We start from the raw sequence: 18641 nt of genomic DNA, 5'->3' as shown, positions 1-18641 counted from the left end.
CGAATGCCTTCTTTTGTCGAAGAAGTTTTTGCGGGATGCAGCTAGAATTTATTGTTGACTAAAACATTGCATGCATCATTAAGTTACAATTGAATAGCCACTACCTCTTGCCAATTTTATTGCATTTTCCAAGGAAGTTAACATTAAGAAAAGATTTGAGAATTTTCAGAATATCTTTCATCTCTCATAATTTATTTCTCTGAAGTAGACCTAGAATTTAACAATGATAAGAATATACAAGAAAAACTGGGCAGGCATTTTTTCTTCTGGGCAAGCGATTGCTTTTATCACTTGCCTGCCCTGTTGGGCAAGTGATGACTTTTTTTTTGTAGAGGCATTTATTTTTGGTTTGTTGAATGTTCATGTAGTTATTGTTAATTATTTTCAAAACCAATTATTCTTTGCGCTTTGGCCTATATGTTTGTACGTGTATACAAATTCTTGCATTGTCATTCTATTAAATTCTGTGCCAACTCATTTTGAAATCATCACCACAACTGGTATTCGTCTCTTACGCATTAAATGTTGCACATCGATTTTATCATTCTTTATCTGTAAACATTGTGAAAAATAAAAAAAAGTCTTTCACATTTACTTGTCATTCGCCTCACTTCAGTGATTACTTTTCCCCTGCTCATTTCCCCAGCTTCATCAGTGGAAAACATTACAAACATTAAAGAAGTAAACAGAATCCAGGATGGCATCGCGGTTCTTCGCAGGAGGGTCATCAACCGAGAGTGATTCGGAATCGAGTGATGATGGTATCCAAGTACCGCAGAAACAGGTCCCAGTAACCAGATTTTTCCTCAGTGATGATGAAGAGGAGACAAAACGCGTTGTGCGCAGTGCCAAATCAAAGAGGTGGGGTTTTTTTTAGATTGAAAATAATTGAGCAGCAGGAGTTGTGAATAATGAATTAAGCATGAGTTGAATTCACTTACAGTTTCTAATGGTTTAGTTCCTTTTGGTGTGTACTGAAATTAGAGTGTAGCGTCATTTGCCCTCGAAGCCCATTAAAAAGTAGCACAACTTAGTAACCAAAGAGAAAAAAATGAATTGAAATATTTTGAGAGGCATTTACCATAATTTTAACTTTGTAACGACTGTATTAGTGTAAGGCATGCCTAGTTATAAAGCAATGCCCAATGAGACAGGTTGTTAAATAGCACTGTCATCTCATTAAACTGATGAAAATCCTTTCCACGAGGTGGCGCTAAAGGAGTGAAAGTGCATCGGTTTATTGAATTCAAATTTGCTCCCACTATATGCTAACACATTTTTACAGGGATCTCTTTGATTTAATACCCATAAGTTTTAAAAGCTGTTTTAAATGTGTCATTTCAAGGACCATAGTCAACAAGCCTTTTGAAATATTTGTCATTCTACCAGAGTATGGTGATGTTAAAGAGTCAAGACATTCAGCATTTGGAGAAAATCAAACAACAAAAGGCTGTAATTGATGCCTCGAATATGAAATAGCCCCCACCCTATTTTGTTTATTTTGAATTTTCTTCAAAGGAACACGGGCGTAAGCATATCATCTGCGTTGCAATGATTAGATACGCAATGAATATCAGAATACCGCCCCCCTGGCATTTAAACTATGAATGTTAAAATGTGATTGACCAAATGAAGCCTTTGATTTTTTAATTCCTGGCAGACATGATGAGATATCCGAGCTCATAAAGCAGATCAGGAATCAGAAGAAGATCCGGGATGTCTCAAGGGTACAGACCAGTTTTGAGGAACTGATGAGGGTTTACACCAAGGCTCAGAATGTACTCAACACAGAGGATGGCCAGTGCCCACGATACTATATCCGTTGTCTAGTGGAACTCGAGGAATTTGTCAATGAGGTAAGACTAATCACAGTGTGTAATGATTTTGCTTGGTTGATTTATTTGTGAAAAAAAATGTAAGTCAAGGAAAACAATGCATATATTTTTTGTATCATTGTCCTTTCCAAATTCTCTAAATTTTCACTGTCTTTCACTCTTTCATTATCTAGTGAATAAATGCATGACAATGCTAGGTTGAGAATGGTCTAAGGCATGTTTATTTACTATTTTATCTATGAGCAATGTTATTTTAACTGGTTCACCCATCATTATTCATACTAATCATTGACCTAGATGTAGAAACATTCCTTTATATTTTCTTAGAAAATTTGTTACGAAAACAATAATTGTTGTTCAAGTGGCTTAAACGCTCAGCGCTGTGTACAGAGTCAAGGAAAACAATTTCAAATATATGGGGTGGATTGAAATATGAGAACTGTTTTGCTTATTATAATTATGATTTTTGATGCTCTTTTACTATTTTGTTCTTTTCACTTCATACCAATTCAGTTCAGACAACATTTGAAAAATTTAACACTAACTCGTGAACTCTTTCTCCTTTTCCAGCTTTGGGAAGACAAGAAGAAGTTGAATAAAGCCAATGCCAAGTCTCTCTCCTCCTTGAGACAAAAGCTAAGAAAATACTTGAAGGAGCTTGATACTCAGATTACAAAATACAAAGAGGTAGGCATTTCATCCTTGAATTATTCATTCATTCATTCATTCATTCATTCATTCATATGTCTGGAGTAAAGCTATCGAGTTTGGATCATATTTATTTTTTGATATTTGATATTCAATTACCTCCAGCTGCAAAAAGCTGTAAAAAACAAAACGTCATACCACCATTTGTCAGCTTAAGGCTGACAGATGTGGAGAAAGGAAGATAATAATTGGGTAGCTTTCTCTGGAACCCCAGTGAGTTGTATTCTGATAGTGGGGATCCTGAATAATGTCTGTTTAATAGCATTCATGGCAGATTTATTGTCTAAAACCCGTAAAAATTTACTTTTTTACAATACAGTGCGTCCCAGAATAAACGAAACCGAGATTTAGCGATCATTTATCATAACTTAATCATAAATAGAATAGACAAATGACCTACCAATTTAAAGCTTAGAATCTCCTCTTTTATCTGATATTACTTAGGTTATTTCTTATTCACGCATGAGTGAGCAAAAACAATTTGAAGAAAGGATACCAAAAACTCATTTGGCGGGGGTTATCTGGGTTTCAAAAAGAAAACCACATTTCTGAAAAGTTCAATATCTGCTCTTTAATTTGGTACCAAAATTACAAAAAATGGTCAAGAAATAAAAAAGTTCTGTTCATTTGAAATAAGGCTTGTATTTCCATAATTTCATGAGATAAACGTGTTTTCACCGGTTTCCCACAGAAGCTTTCACATGGTGAACAAAAGATTTCATGCATGGCTAATCGTCAACAAAACAGAGTGTCGAGAGAGTTTGAAAGCCATCCTGGAGAACCTCTTCATTTTATGAAATTATTGAAATTCAAGCCTTATTTCAAATGACCAGAACTTTGTTATTTCGTGACCATTTTCTGTAATTTAGGTATCAAATTAAAGAGGAGATATTGAACTTTTCAGAAATGTGGTTTTCTTTTTGAAACCCAGATACCCCCCGCCAAATGAGTTTTTGATATCCTTTCTTCAAATTGCATTTGCTCACTCATGCGTGAATGAGAAATAATCTAAGTAATATCAGATGAAAGAGGAGATTCTAAGCTTTAAATTGGTAGGTCATTTGTCTATTTTATTTATGATTAAGTAATGATAAATGATCGCTAAATCTCGGTTTCGTTTTTTCTGGGACGCACTGTATAGTAACAGAGGATACATTAAATGTAGAATATTCCTTGAAGTTTCAAAGTCACAATATTTCAATATTGAATCACACAGCCCTAAGTATCGATTACATGTAGCATTTGAATATTGATAATTTTTGTTTTATTTCACTCACACCTCACCATTTAATACAAAAAGTGATGTCATTGGGCATAAGTTTGGGTCATTTCTTGGTTGGAATCAGCCACATTTTATGATGATTCAAAATTAACCATCTTTCGGCTGATCATCTGTGATTAGCTCTTGTGTTTCTGAAAATGTGGATTGAAGTTATAAGATTATCTTTTATATCAAGGTGAGAGTAAAACGATTCTGCAGTGACCCAAAGTAATAGACTATTGGCTGTAAACTTCAAACTCTTTTACAAAATTCCAGGTTGTTGGATGAATAAAATCAATTAGATTATGTTAATGTATTAATGTCATTATCATGAAAAACATAAATATTGTATTATGGATGTTGATAAACTTGTTTGCATATTCTAGCCAGAGCATCACTAGCCACTAAGCACTTATGTTGCATGGTGGTATTTGCAATGGAAGTGTGTCATTTGAGCTACAGAAATGTCCATTTGGTGGGGATTTTTGACTTCATTAGTTCTGAGATATAATACAAATTTGGGCTTTCCCACCTTACAAGTCCCCAGTTTACGCGATATGGGAAATAAAAAAAAAATTGGGAAACAAGTCCCCAAGAAATGCAGTGTAAAATCATTTAAATTGAAAAAACTAAACAAAAAAAAAACATGCATCAGATAAAAATCTGTCGATCACAAGCAATTCTCATTGTTGACCGTGTGTTTGGCAAGCATTATCTATTTTCTGCAGTGTATGTAAATTTAAAATTATCAAAGTTTTTTTTTCTTCACTATTTACAATGTTTTATTGTATGTTTTATCCAATTACACAGAATTCAGAATTTGTGTTTAGAAATCGAAGAACATGGAATTTGCAATTGTGCATTTTTAGAAAACAGAAGAGAAAGTGAAGACTTTGATTATTAAATCTTTTTTTTTATTTGATCCTTTAGAATCCTGATGCAGAAGATAAGGAAGAGGAGCCAGAGGAGAAGAGTGAAGAAGAGAGTGAAAGCGAAGAGGATGAACCTGCTCCAACCTTCAAGAAGACGATACCTCCAAAGGTCAAGCAAGAAGGAGATTATGTAAGAATCAATCATTATTCACTTCACATTTTACATTTGCTACACTCCACCCAGGTATTGTATTGGCACTGAAAAGATGTTATAGTCAGTGTAGTTTGCTTATAGTGATTTGAGTGCCATAGCTTACAAAAATTTCTCGGTCATTTGTTATTTTATTTTAATTTCTTTCAAGTCAGAAGAGTAATTGAGCAGATGTTTAAATACATCACTCACCACGATATTCATGATTTGAGCTTTATGGGCTATCAATGAAAATACCAAATATATATTATTTATCTGTTTAATTAAGACAGATTTAAACAAACTGGATGAGCAAAGAGTATGCATTCAAAAACTTTAAAACAGTCGCAACTTTAAAATTGATTGCAATCAAAAATGTATAAATGTGCATACAAAGTATTGCACAGACTGACATACTAGGAAGTGACTAAAACAAATCATTAGAATATTATTGAGAGTTTCAGAGAGTAATACGACAAAATAAACATATCCTGCCTCTGCAACAATTTTTCTTTCACCTCTTATTCCATTGACTTTGTACATACTGAGCTATTTTGATGAACTTTATCATGCCATAACTGAATAAGCCCTTACCTTTACTTTATAACAGGATGATGAATCGGATGATAGCTGGGATGTATCAATGTCATCTGATTCAAGCTCGGATGATGATGTACCTGGCATGACGACCCTCACGGCAGAGTATTTCTTGAAGAAGTAAGTTTCTTGGTTTCAACTTTGTTTCCCATGTCATGTGATTAATAATAAGTTACTTGAATCATGCAGTTACTACACTTCTTTGATTCAATCTGAGCATGTTAGAAGTCATTTGAGAATACAAGGTGGTGTATTGCATGTGATTTTCATGAAGACTACAGTGTGTTTGGCACAAAACTTATAAAAATAATTGTAACTTTTTTCCATAGGACGACGACAGGTGATGATAAATCTTCTAAGAGGAAGGAGCGAAGGAAGGACAGAGTGCGAGCAAAAGAAGATGAAGGTTTGGAGGAGGAGGAAGAAGATGAAGATGGCAAGTGGGAAAAGGTCAAAGGTGGCATCAAACTTGAGAAGGTCAGTTTAAAGTAATCCCTTCTCCCTTTGCTATTCAATATTTTTGTCTCACCTGCAAAGCAGAGTGAGACTATAGGTGCTGCTTTTCCGACGGCAGCGGCGTCAACACCAAATCTTAACTGAAGGTTAAGTTTTTAAAATGTCATCTTAACTTCAAAAATATATGGACGTAGTTCATGAAACTTGGACATAAGGTTAATCAAGTGTTACTGAACATCCTGCCCGAGGCACAGCAATGTGTTTAAGTACTATAAGTGAACAAACATTGAGGGGGAAATTCATATTTGGATCATCATAAAAAAAATGTGCATAGGAAATTACTTAATGATATTCACACATCAAGGTTGATGCATTTATGCCAAAGATATAATCTGTTTTTATTGTTAAAATGTATAAATCAAGTATTCTAAAGATGTTTGTAAACATTTAGTTTGGGTTGTTATTTGAATAATGGAGGAAACTGTGTAAAAGTGATTGGAAAAAGCTGTTCATAATAGACTTTCTTGTAAAGCACTAGAATTGCCAAATGATAACAAATAGTTAGGACTTAGTTCTTCAGAAGGTCACATACACTGCACACAGATAAGCATGCATGTGACTACACACAAATTGTTGGCCTAACAGTTTTAGCTCTGATTTTTATATTTTTAATATGAGGGCACTAGGAGGGCAATCATTTGCAGTGATAATTTTTCATGATACATTCTTCTTGAATATTATGTATATATAGTTGACAAATGATTATTCTATCTTTAACAAGGCTTTCATTCATCTTTGACTTCTTGCTTTATCTAACAGGAGAAACCCAAAATGTTTGCCAAGGACGTGGAGATTACCCATTCTGTTGTTCTCAAGAAACTCTCCGAGATCGTCGGGGCTCGCGGCAAGAGAGGAACCAACCGAGCGGATCAGATTGAATTGTTGAAGGAACTCCGGAGCATCGCTAGTCAGAACAACCTTGGGTTGGGTGTTGATCTGAAGATAGCCTTCCATGTGATGTCGGCTGTCTTTGATTACAATCCTAATGTTGCTACGTGTATGAAGCCAGCCATCTGGGAAATGTAAGACTTGTACACAATTACACATACACACCGAAACAGAGATTATAGTCTTCAGGATTTTTGTCTGATTTCTGGCCGTGACCACTTCAAATATCAGAATTTTAAAGGCTCTAGATTGTACAGTGCATATATGGCTTTAACATGTTGTGGTTTCTATATGGCTTTAACTTGTGGTTTCTTTTTCAGGCCCTGTAAGTAAAACAGATCAGCAACCCTGTTCTAAAAGTGGTTGTAAGTGAAAATTTGGTTTAAATATTCATTTATGCTGAGGTAACAACCACAATAATTTCAATAAGTTTTAACAATGCAAAACTTTCTGGTAGTAATTTTGTTGTTGTTGTGATCATCAAAGGTAGGAAGTGTTTTCGTCTTTTCATTCATCTTTCCTCCAACATGTAAAATAAGCTTTGCCTATCAACATTTCAGCACATCTGAGTGGACACTTATTTTTCATTACCTCATGGTGTCTTACCTGCTAACACTTTTTTCAGAACCTGCCTCTCTAAATTATTATTCACTGACTGTCACTTCTGACTTTGATTTCAGTCAATTACCTAATTATTTAATATCAAATGTGATTTAAATCTCTTTCAGAAGAGGGGACTTGTTTCAGTTATCAGTGGTTTTAGTATTCTAAATTTTAAACTTGTCTGGCAATGATTGGTGTAACAGTATTGTCAACTATATGTTGTATAAAAACTTTTGAAATCCAGTTTACATAAGGAGTATAAGAGTCTGAAGAGCTTTAGTTGTTTTTTTTTTCAGGTGCTTAGCCCTTATGCAAGAGATGCTCAACATTCTCATAGAAAACCCAGATGTTCTGTGCTCAGATAACTTGCACGAAGATGCTGAAAGCTTACAAGTAAGTGTAGTTCTATATCAGTGTATTGAATTCATTTACTAGTTTGAGTTTATCAGTGATTGAATTTTTGACTTATCATACTTTACTGTGATTTGAAAACAAGCAAAATTATGAGATGTGATATCTTTGTTAATTTACACCTGATTGGTTGTGGTGTTGCTCAGTGTTTGCATTTTATATATTTATGAGGCTTGACCTAGCTGCCCATCATGTCAATTGAACTGCCTAAATGTAAGCATTTTACTATCTAAAGCCCCTTTCACCCTTGTCGGTTGACTGCTTACAACCGTTGCGATTCTGTGCTACATATGATCGCAGAACATCACATGAGCAATTGTGAAAGCCCCTTAACTTAGATTTTAGATTCTAGATGAATAAGGGTGCAAATTGTGTGCGCATATTATGAAATGCACAAATTGTACAATCAATGTTTCAGAATGTGTTCTAAACATGAGATTGATTCTGTGTTAATTGTAGGAGGCTCCGTATAAGATCCGTGGTTGTATTCTGACGGTAGCTGAACGGCTTGATGAGGAATTCACAAAGATGCTTCAAGCAACTGATGCTCACTCTACTGAATATGTTGAAAGGTGAGTCTAGAATTTGATTTATCAAGGATAGTATTCTAAATTCTTATTTCAGTTGTTCTGGAAGCAAGAAAGCAGAAAGGGAACTCTTGTCAAAACAGTTATATTGGTTGCCTGTGAGAGAAGAATTGTTCATATGGTTGCTTTTTTCTATTCAAAAGTATACAAAAAAGTGGCCCTCAAATACCTTTACATTCCACAAGTAGATTAAGACCAGTAACCAATAGCGTAACTCTTTGGAATTCCATCGTATCATATTTTTTTCTACAGGAAATTTGCAAAATGTCCTTTGTAAACAAAGGAAAACGCACCAAGTGGTCAAGAAATCAATGACTTTATGGATATACATTGAACAAACATGTATTTCATATGTTGACTTTGCTGGCTTTCCAGAGTTGCGATTGATTGGATCAATCGCAACTCTTTGTAAGACGAGCCCCTTGTCTATGGTCTGTACGCATCTGCATGTGCACATGCATATAAAGTATCTATGAATTAGCTTATGGATGATTGTATACTCTGAATGCTGTAAGCCAATATTTATATCTAATGTTCAGGTTGAAGGATGAGACTCTTGTGACCAACATCATTGTAAAACTACAATCTCATCTTGAGAAGACTAGTACATCAGCTGAGATCTGCAGGGTTTACCTGAGGCACATCCAACATATCTACTACAAGGTGGGTCTATAATTGGTATCAGGCAGTTGTACATTCTGCTATGTATTTCCTGTGATGTGCTATAAATACTGTTACGTTGATGTGCAAGACCAAGGGGTAGTTGTTCCGTGCATGCAATTTGACAGTAGTTTTGTAGCAGATCTAAATCTGCCTAGTTATTAAAAAACACAATCATACAAAGCTTGATAAAGCTCAGCATTTTTTTATCAGTACTGGCAATGGGATACGATGTGTCAAAAAATGTTGGCATGTTAAACGAATTCACTCTTTGTCACCTTGGTTACCTTGCAGTATGATTATGAGAAACTACGAGAACTAGAGAAGAACCGTACCCAGACGGAAGGTGAAAAACAGGAAAAGACAGATGATGGTCAAGGAGAAAAGAAGATCGAAGAGGAGACACCAAAAGAGGAGAGCAAATTAGAAGGAGAAGACAAAGCGAAAGAAAAGAAAGGTAAGATGTTCAAAAGAAACAGTTCATATTGAATGATGCCATTTTCAGGTTTAAATGCTTGTGTACTGTATAAAGGCTTGCTGGACCTAAGGCCATGGTAATATTATCCAAAGACCTTTGAAAGCTCATAGAGACATTAGGTGATGTGAGGTGAATATTATGATCATTAAAATCAGACACAGTTTTGACTGCCATTGTAAACACCTTATTTTCAAAGATAATTTTTCAGCCCTCCTGATCAATTCTGTCTGGTATCTCTCTGTATTTTAAATATTTACAGATATGTATAATCAGTTTTCCTTGTTCTCATATTACACAGAAGAGAACTCGCTGACGCTGATGGACCGTATGTGTAAATACATTTACTCCAAGGACACCACGGATCTGATCAGAACTAGAACAATGCTGTGTCATATCTATCACTATGCTATCCACGATCGCTGGTACACTGCTAGAGATCTCATGCTTATGTCTCATTTGCAACAGACCATTCAATACTCCGATATTCCCACCCAGGTAAGAACTATGTCAGCTTTTTTACACTCAAAATCAATAACTATGTCAAAATTATCATTTTGTATTGTATCTATTTATCTTGAATCATTAATGATCAGCAAAAGGAAGACTTATGTGCTGGACATTCATTACATGCGTTCTTTTGATCAGTAGTAGTAGTATTGAACATTGCCAACTTCATTCACCATTCATTTGAGGCTGTTTGGTTAGATTGTGTATAATATCGTTCATGGTTTTAGTCCTGCTATGGCACTGATTTCCTTTGCTGAGACATTACTCTACATAATAATGACATTCCCACCCAGGTATTTAATGGGTACAGAGTGGTTCCTCATACAGCAGTTTGTAAGTTGGCATGACTTTGTAAGACTGGAGAACATGTTCTTGGGTGCTAAGTAAGCAAACTAAAGATTATATATCACAAGAATAGGTCTCCGGTCATGCCAAAGTTAACAAACGGCTTTATGAAACTTTCGCCATGCAGATAGGAAATATTAAATGTGGTGAGTGCCAGTGATAGTAGAATTGCATGACCTGGGTATTGTTTCATAAATACTTGTTATAGTACAAGCACACAATTCATGTAACAATTTTACTGTCAGCCAATCAAATTGAAGTATTTCAGAAGCTTTAAACTGTTCATGCAAGTTTTATGAAATGGGGCCCCGGGACCTTATTGGAGCACCTTCAGCTCCTTTGTTGATAATATGCGTTGTGCTAAATACACATCTATATCATGACTTTTTGCTTTATTTCAGATTTTGTATAATCGTACCATGGTTCAGCTTGGCCTCTGTGCATTCCGTCATGGTAATATCCGTGATGCCCACAATGCATTGCTTGATATCCAGAGTGGTGGTCGTGCCAAGGAACTTCTAGCTCAGGTAACAACTTAGATTGATTTAATTCTGACTTGTTCATTCTTTCTTGCTTTTTGCTGATGCTGTAGGTTTCATTGAAGATTTGGCTTTTCATACACTTGTCAGTATAGAGCTGTCCATCACGCAGCTATCATGTATATCTCCTATTGCACTATGCTTGGTTTATTCTTTTCAATGTTCATATGCTTCTGGCTCCGCTGCCTTTAGAAGATCATCTAGAAATCCTTTCCATGGTTAACTTTCTCCCCACCTTCTCACCAAGTAGACATTGTATGACTTAAATGAATAAGCCCTCGTGTATCATGTGCCCTAGCAACAGCTTATGGCAATCCTATAAAGTATGTGTATATATTGTATGTAGAAACTTCTTGAAATTATTTGTTCCTCTCTTTTAGTTCATCTTCAAACTTTTAGTGTTCTCAAATTATCAAGCCTTGGTAAAAGGGAAGAAAAAGGAAAGAAAAATAAAGTAAAAGGGAAGAAAAATGAAAAATGAAGTATAAGGGAAGAAAAATGAGGGTCGGACGGTTAAGATTATCTATTATGGAATTGCTGTTTTGATCAGCACCCCATGACATAGAATTATGTTTAACTTGTCAATATGTGGTCTATTGTCAGCCTTACAATATTGATTGTCCTGTTGTATCTATCATTACATGACAAAAGCATATGCTAAATTCTGATTTATCTCATCCACTCACGTTATGTTTCTCAAGGGTCTTCTGATGAGGCAGCAGGAGCGTGATGCCCAGCAGGAGAAGATAGAGAAGAGTCGTCAGCTTCCTTTCCATATGCACATCAATCTGGAGCTATTAGAATGTGTCTATCTGGTCTCGGCTATGCTGCTTGAGATCCCTTACATGGCATGTAAGTACAACACCATCCATTTTAGCTGGTTAATCTGCCCAAGTCAATTTATTCAGAACCACAAGAGCAAGTTGCACTTTGGGAAAATATGACTTGACAGGAATAAGTAGATAACAAAAATTTTGAAAATTAAGTGAAGGTGTTTTTATTAGTAAATTATATAGAGCTATCAGTTCTAGTATGTGTAATATGTACCTCCAATACACTATTTTTGATTAAATGTAGAGTTCTGAGGAGAGTGCAAACATTCATATTTGTATATTTTTAATATGGATTCAAAGTTTTCCAAATAATGTAGCTCATTGTCAGCAATAATGAAAAAAAATCACTGATTGAATTTTGTGTGTGGTCCATGGTTTCAATTTAAAGAAGATGAACAGAGGAATCTTACATGGCAGAATAGAGAAATGGTTCAGGTAAACTTCATTTTTAAAATACTCTCTTCGACCAATATTATGTTTGACATGAATTTATTATCTTACAATACATTCAAATTCTTGAATTGTTTTAAATCTCCAGCTCACCACTTTGACATTCGGCGTCGCATGATCAGCAAGAGTTTCCACCATCAGCTGCGACTGAGTGAGCGTCAGACCCTGATTGGACCCCCGGAGAGCATGAGAGAGCATGTGGTGGCCGCCTCCAGGGCCATGCGCTACGGTGATTGGCGGGGCTGCAAGAAGTTCCTGGTCAATGAGAAGATGAACATGAAGGTCTGGAACCTGTTCCAGGACTCCGACCATGTCAGGGACCTCATCACCAGGTAAGGAATCCTCAGATTATCTTTTGTTGGGCAGCTCCATAAATTCATCATCTGTAGGAACTTCTGACTCCCATTCCCCTCCATTTTTGGTTCAATTCATGAACCATCAAAGCCATGATGATTTGAGAGAATTACAAAATATTATATGGACTAGAAAACGGACACAAATAATTTATGAAGGTTCCACATGGAGGGAATCAGGGGGGTGTTTCACAAAAATTTAAGTATGACTTAGGTCGCACTTAAATGTTGACGCGTACACGATATGCAACGCGCAATCTTATTGATCAATACGCAGTAGTGCGCGTCAGCTTGGCATGATCTGACCAATGCTGTTATGCTTTTATACTGCGCCCAACTAGACGCTTAAGTGCGACTCTAAGTCATACTTAAATCTTTGTGAAACACCCCCCTGATGTAGATATTTCATGGAATCACCCTGCAGTGTAATGTTGTCATAAGAGTGCCGGAGACCTCACGGTCTTGAGACTGATTGAGCGAAAAGATATGAATGTCCATTAATGACAATTCCACATGTTCAGTATGGAGGCAAACCATATATGCTCCAGATGAATATCATTTTAATTTCTTTGGTATTTATTGATGTACATTAATGAAGTATAATTTCTGTAAAATTAAGGTCTAATTTAGAATTTATATATGATTTTTGGTTCTTTTTTTTCTGAGCACTGTAGATCGCAATTACTATTATATGATACTAGGTCATGACTGAGTGGACCAATATTTGAATTTTATTTTGTTTGAATCTTGTAGGAAGATACAGGAGGAGAGTCTGAGGACATACCTGTTTACGTATGGTAGTGTTTACGATTCTTTGAGGTAAGCCAAATACAATGTAGCAAAAAATTGAATTTCTTTAATTTTAAGAAAGTAAGAAATTTATACTCCCATTTATACTCCCAATTGGTCATGCATAATTATTTGTCAACCATGTTATTTTTATGGAAGGCAATCCCTAAGACTAATAATTTTGATGAAATTAATGGAATGTAAACTTTATTTTTAAAAACAGAACTTGTATTTCCTTGGTTATTTTCTTTCATGAGGTACCAACTTAAAGAGCAGCAAGGGTCCGAAGGGAGCTTTTGACACATATAATTTTCCTTTTTGTCTTGCCTAAACTAAGCCACTTTTCCTGTTAGTCTGTTACAAAATTGTTCAAAGTTTTGTTCGACTTGCCCTTATTTCTTTACTTCTGCATCAATTGTGTTCAGACTTGATACATATCCTTCGGTAATACCACATGTGTTTTCTTGAGGATGATGGGGTCAAAAGATCTTATTGCATATTTTATTGATCGCAAAATCAGGCAAGACTCAGGGTTCGCAAACCACCTTGTGAAATTTGGGTGTCATCCACCGAATGATTATGTGTATTTGGTATCCTTTCATATTTCTTTCCTCACTCATGCAGGAATCGTATGAATATATCAGATGAAAGAGAAAACAAAGCTTTACAACAAAATGTAATTTGTCAATTATACATGTGTTTGAATTATGACAACTCATCAATAAATATAGTTTGTTAGGCACATTTGGGGGATGCACTGTATATATACTGCATTTTTATAGAAAATATTTGATTATAATATGTGTAAAAAATGGCCAGCAAACGTTTTTTGATCACTGTCATTTATATAAATATTTTCAATTCATTTTCATGTTTTTAATTTTCTATAGCTTGATCACACTATCTGATATGTTTGAGCTTGAGAAGACTGCAGTACATAGCATTGTCAGTAAGATGATCATCAATGAAGAGCTGATGGTAAGATAATTTGTTGTATTTGTTGGTGTGTATTTCACACCATGAATCCATGAGTAACTCACCGTCGTCTGCTAGTCACATGGAATGGAAAACATTGCTTGGGCAAAGGTGGCTTTTCACCTGAAACCCTTTAGCAAATATACATGGGCTTAAAATAGATTTTAAATAATGATTTAGGAATCACACCATAATTAGGAACATTACTAACATGAATTATTTAAACAGCAGTTATCTTTTGAGTGAAAATGTACTGATAGCCCTATAAGCTCCAGATTGGTCTTCCCACATATCTTTAGATTTTTATTCAATTAAGAAAAAAATTGTGATTTTTTGGGGGGAGGGGTTGCATAGTCTTATGTTATAATGATACCATGTGCGTCTTCTTTACCAGGCCTCCTGGGACGAGCCAGCTGCCACTATTGTGATGCACCGTTGTGAACCGACCCGTCTACAGCACCTCTCGCTCCGCCTTGCAGACAAGGTCGCCAACCTGGTCGATAACAACGAACGTCTCATCGACTCCCGCATGGGCGACAGCCGCTTCAAGGACCGCGGCTTCAACAAGGAAGGTGGCCGAAGAGAAGGTGGTTACAAGGACGGCGGCCGCTACAAGGATGGAGGCCGGAGGGAAGGCGGCTACAGGGAAGGCCGAGACAATCGCTACCAACGTGATGGTCAGGGAGGCAACCGTTATAGGGACCGCGGTGGGAAGGGCAATTATAACCGAGACGGGCAAGGAAGGGACAACTACCACAGGGATGGCCAGAGACGAGGGGATAGGTACCACCGTGAGGGTAGAGGTCAGTATCAAGATTGAAATGAGAAACGTTTGTATACAATGATTATGGTTGATGAGAAAGATATTGGCAAGGTTTGGAGTTCAGATGTGGTTCAATAGTTTGTCCAAGAATAAAGATATCATACATAGATGGAGAGTTTCATGCTGCATTTCTTTATGAGAAAATGTGCTGGAGATTTACAAGAACATGTTGATGTTGGTTATGATTATATGATGGTGGTCAATTTTTTGTTCTGTAGCTGATTATGCTGTTTAATATATTTTAATGATAATGATGATTAATGATAGATGATTGTGACGATGGCTACGATGGAGGAGGAGAGGGAAGTAGGAGGAAGGGGAGGAGATACCTGTCCAAGAGTGAAAGCTAGTTTGAATAAGAAAGTGCTGAGCAATCAAATGTGCATTTTTTTCAGTAAAGAGTTATTCACTAAATGTATTTGCCCTCTCTCTTTTTCTTTGCCGTGAATACAGGTCGAGGAAGAAACCGTGATCAACAGCAGAGGAACTACTAGACAAGCTTTATGATGTCTATCAGAAGCAAGATCTACAAATCTCTTATTCAAACTTTCTCAAAGATTTGGAATTCCATTAAATATATTTAACCAGAGATTCCATTATGTAATTTCAATAGAACATCTATGGGAATTATTGATTTGCACAGTATTTGTTTGAAATATTGTCTCTTTTCCTTCACTAGATACTCAATTTAAAAACTAATTTATCTTATTTATGTTTAAGTACAGGATTCTATTACACACTTTGTTGCTATTGTTGTCTATTGATAAACCCTGGAATTCCATTCTTGTTTGAATTACCTCTTCATTCTTTAGCAAGAAAACAGTGAAACTTCTATAGTCCACCCCCCCCCCTTGGTGAATGGAAGTTACTATGATGGGTCATAATGACATGGCAGTCATGTTTGCATGACAGTTAAGTTATTGAAAGTCAAGGACTTTTATGCCCGGTTGACACTTTCATGCATTGTGGTGCCTGCATTGATGAGTGCCAGTGCAAGACATTTTATGGCAAGACATGTTTGTATCAGTGCACGCATTCTCGATACCCTATATCATGTGACGTATCTAGCGCAAATTTGAATATTCCATCATTCTTGTTGTCTGCACGCACAATTTTGCACATGTCATTCTCAAACTATGCGTGAAGTATGCTTAGCCTATGCGCAAAGTGTGAGTGCCCTGTTGTGAACTAGTGAAATGTGTGTCACTACCCTTGGGGGTTGTGCCTATTATATTTTGTGCCACAAAGTTTCTATGTCCTCGCCATGCAGTGGCATAAACTAGCATGGCTATGTTGCACATAATGTTCGTGAATTTGTAATGTGTGACCAAATTTTCAACATGTTGACAATTTCAGCACACATCCGCAAGCTGGCATGCATATTCCCTGCATTGGCCCGCATGAGTGTGTGCCCATGTGCAAACTATGTGGGAACCAAAATGCGTTCAAGTGTCAACCGGGCTTTACTCTCAATATTTTACACATATAGATTGCATCTGGTAATTTCCTCTGAAAAAAAAACTTGATCTGTTAAAATAAGATGAGCATTACTCCCAATTAATTTTTTGTTTCCAAGTTTACTTCACCAAGAAATGCACATTTTGTGCCCTCGAAGGGCCTTTTTGTTTTTGACTTTAGAAAATGCATGGGACTTGTTCTTACCACTTACCAAGATGTAGTTATTGGTAATGTCGGCCTATTTTAATGTTCATTGAATTGTGATCATGTTCAACAATATATATTGTTTCATTCTTTATTATTTCTCAAATGATTATGCTCTTACATGATAAGAATTTAAACAAATTGAGGATTCGATCGACTCTGTAATGAATTAAAAGTATAGAAGTGACATTCTGTGTTTGACCTGTGATTTTTCCGCTTTGCTGCAGATTTATCATGTGCAGGGATGGCAGTCTCATGGTCAAAATTAAGATTAGGTCTGCTTAGATCACACTTCAAGAAAAGTGTTTTTCCCCAAGACATTTTTGTGACCAGGGGGTGTTTCACAAAGATTTAAGTATGAATAAGAGTCACACTTAATATGCAACGAACATTCACATGGATAGATACGCAGCTGTAGTATGCGTCCTCATGACACGATCTGAGCAATGCGGTCAAGCCTTTCATTCTGTACGCAACTCAGTATTTAAGTGCGATTCAAAGACATACTTAAATCTTTGTTAAACACCCCCCAGACGATGCAAATTGTATTATACCTCTTCTAAGTTGAATTTCTTCTAAGTCAAACAGACTTCTGTAATCCCAATAGACTTGACGTATGCAAAGCTACTTTATTTTAATCCTAAAGTGAAAAGCTATCAAAAGAATATTAAGAAATGAGAAAAGGACAAAGTGAGAATACATTGAATGTCAAGGATATATTTGGCACTTTGTCATGAATACTGCAGTTAAGATGAAACTTGTCAGAATACCATCTGTAAACCAGGGGGGCGTTTCATGAAAGGACTTGTCAGACGTTTTATCCGACAAGTCCCATTTTATCCGACAGTTACCATAGGAACAGTGCCTCTCAGCCAATCAAATTCATGGAAAGATGTCAGATCTGACTTGTCGGTTGAAAATATTGATGAAACACTCCCCAGACCATGGCATATATTTACAGATAACGTGAGAGAGAGAGATAGAGGAGTTTGGAATGGCACTAGTTATGTTTGGAAGTATTGAGAGATAGGTGTTAGGCAAACAATGGCAAGAAGTATAGATTTATGTTAGAGAGGTAGCAAGCAAAGAGAAAATTATACAGGATAGACAGCAAACGGGACAGTGTGAAAAGAGATATGCTTGTATGGGTAATATCTCCTTTTTGATTTAAACGTCAGTGAAAGTATGGGTTAATTCTGATTGTCAATAAGGAGCTTTTGAGTAAGATACTTTAAAGTTGAAAAACATTGTGATCTTGGTCACATTGCCTACAAAGGATTTCCACAGCATTAGTGGTCTGAACATTCGACTGCTCTATTCAAATTTCCTCAAGCTTTCATTATTTGTATATCAGATTTTTATGTTTTATTCATATCATTTCACATCACCCAATACCCGGGAAGGCATTTCATCAACAAAATTATATCATTGGACAAACTGGCAGATTAAATTTTACAACTTTCATTGGAATCAATTGGCTACACCCAGTGAAACGATCCCTTAATGTAGTGTTTGAGAGGAAAACACTAAGTTTTATCTATAATACAGAGATGCCAACCAGTACGATTTTATCGTATTAAGTACGATAAAACAAGTAAAATACAACAGTACGATTTTGGCCATCAAAAATACGATTTCCCGACTTTCTGTGATTGTCCTGTTTTTGTCCCATATATGTGTGCTATGTTTAAGCACAGTTTCAAATTGCCAAGTGCGTCTTTTTTTTAGTACCATAAAAAGTGAGCTACGACAGTCTTTT

General features: G+C 36.1%; 1 protein-coding gene across 1 annotated transcript; it reads left to right on the top strand.

Moving 5' to 3' along the window:
* The first annotated feature begins 625 nt into the window (after positions 1 to 625).
* On the top strand, positions 626 to 17071 carry LOC121408797 (eukaryotic translation initiation factor 3 subunit C-like). The gene is made up of 19 exons (XM_041600438.1): positions 626 to 861; positions 1661 to 1856; positions 2406 to 2522; positions 4735 to 4866; positions 5477 to 5583; positions 5793 to 5940; positions 6739 to 7001; positions 7767 to 7863; positions 8341 to 8453; positions 9008 to 9131; positions 9423 to 9585; positions 9905 to 10101; positions 10860 to 10985; positions 11699 to 11849; positions 12369 to 12612; positions 13387 to 13452; positions 14313 to 14400; positions 14792 to 15200; positions 15674 to 17071. The coding sequence occupies exons 1-19, from the start codon at positions 698 to 700 to the stop codon at positions 15712 to 15714; spliced, it is 2946 nt and encodes a 981-aa protein (XP_041456372.1). The 5' UTR covers positions 626 to 697; the 3' UTR covers positions 15715 to 17071.
* Positions 17072 to 18641: the final 1570 nt, after the last annotated feature.

This window comes from Lytechinus variegatus, chromosome 2, assembly GCF_018143015.1.
Source record: "Lytechinus variegatus isolate NC3 chromosome 2, Lvar_3.0, whole genome shotgun sequence".
Taxonomy (NCBI): Eukaryota; Metazoa; Echinodermata; class Echinoidea; order Temnopleuroida; family Toxopneustidae; genus Lytechinus; species Lytechinus variegatus.
The sequence above is the reverse complement of the archived record's forward strand: the minus strand, read 5'-3'. Positions and strand labels throughout refer to the sequence as shown.

What these genes read in the sequence shown, in the direction of transcription:
- LOC121408797 (XM_041600438.1), top strand. Translation starts at nt 698, where the DNA reads ATGGCATCGCGGTTCTTCGCAGGAGGGTCATCAACCGAGAGTGATTCG. An exon ending in GCAGAGTATTTCTTGAAGAA is followed by an intron (nt 5,584 to 5,792) that starts GTAAGTTTCTTG and finishes TTTTTTCCATAG; the next exon opens with GACGACGACAGGTGATGATA. An exon ending in CAAAGCGAAAGAAAAGAAAG is followed by an intron (nt 9,586 to 9,904) that starts GTAAGATGTTCA and finishes CATATTACACAG; the next exon opens with AAGAGAACTCGCTGACGCTG.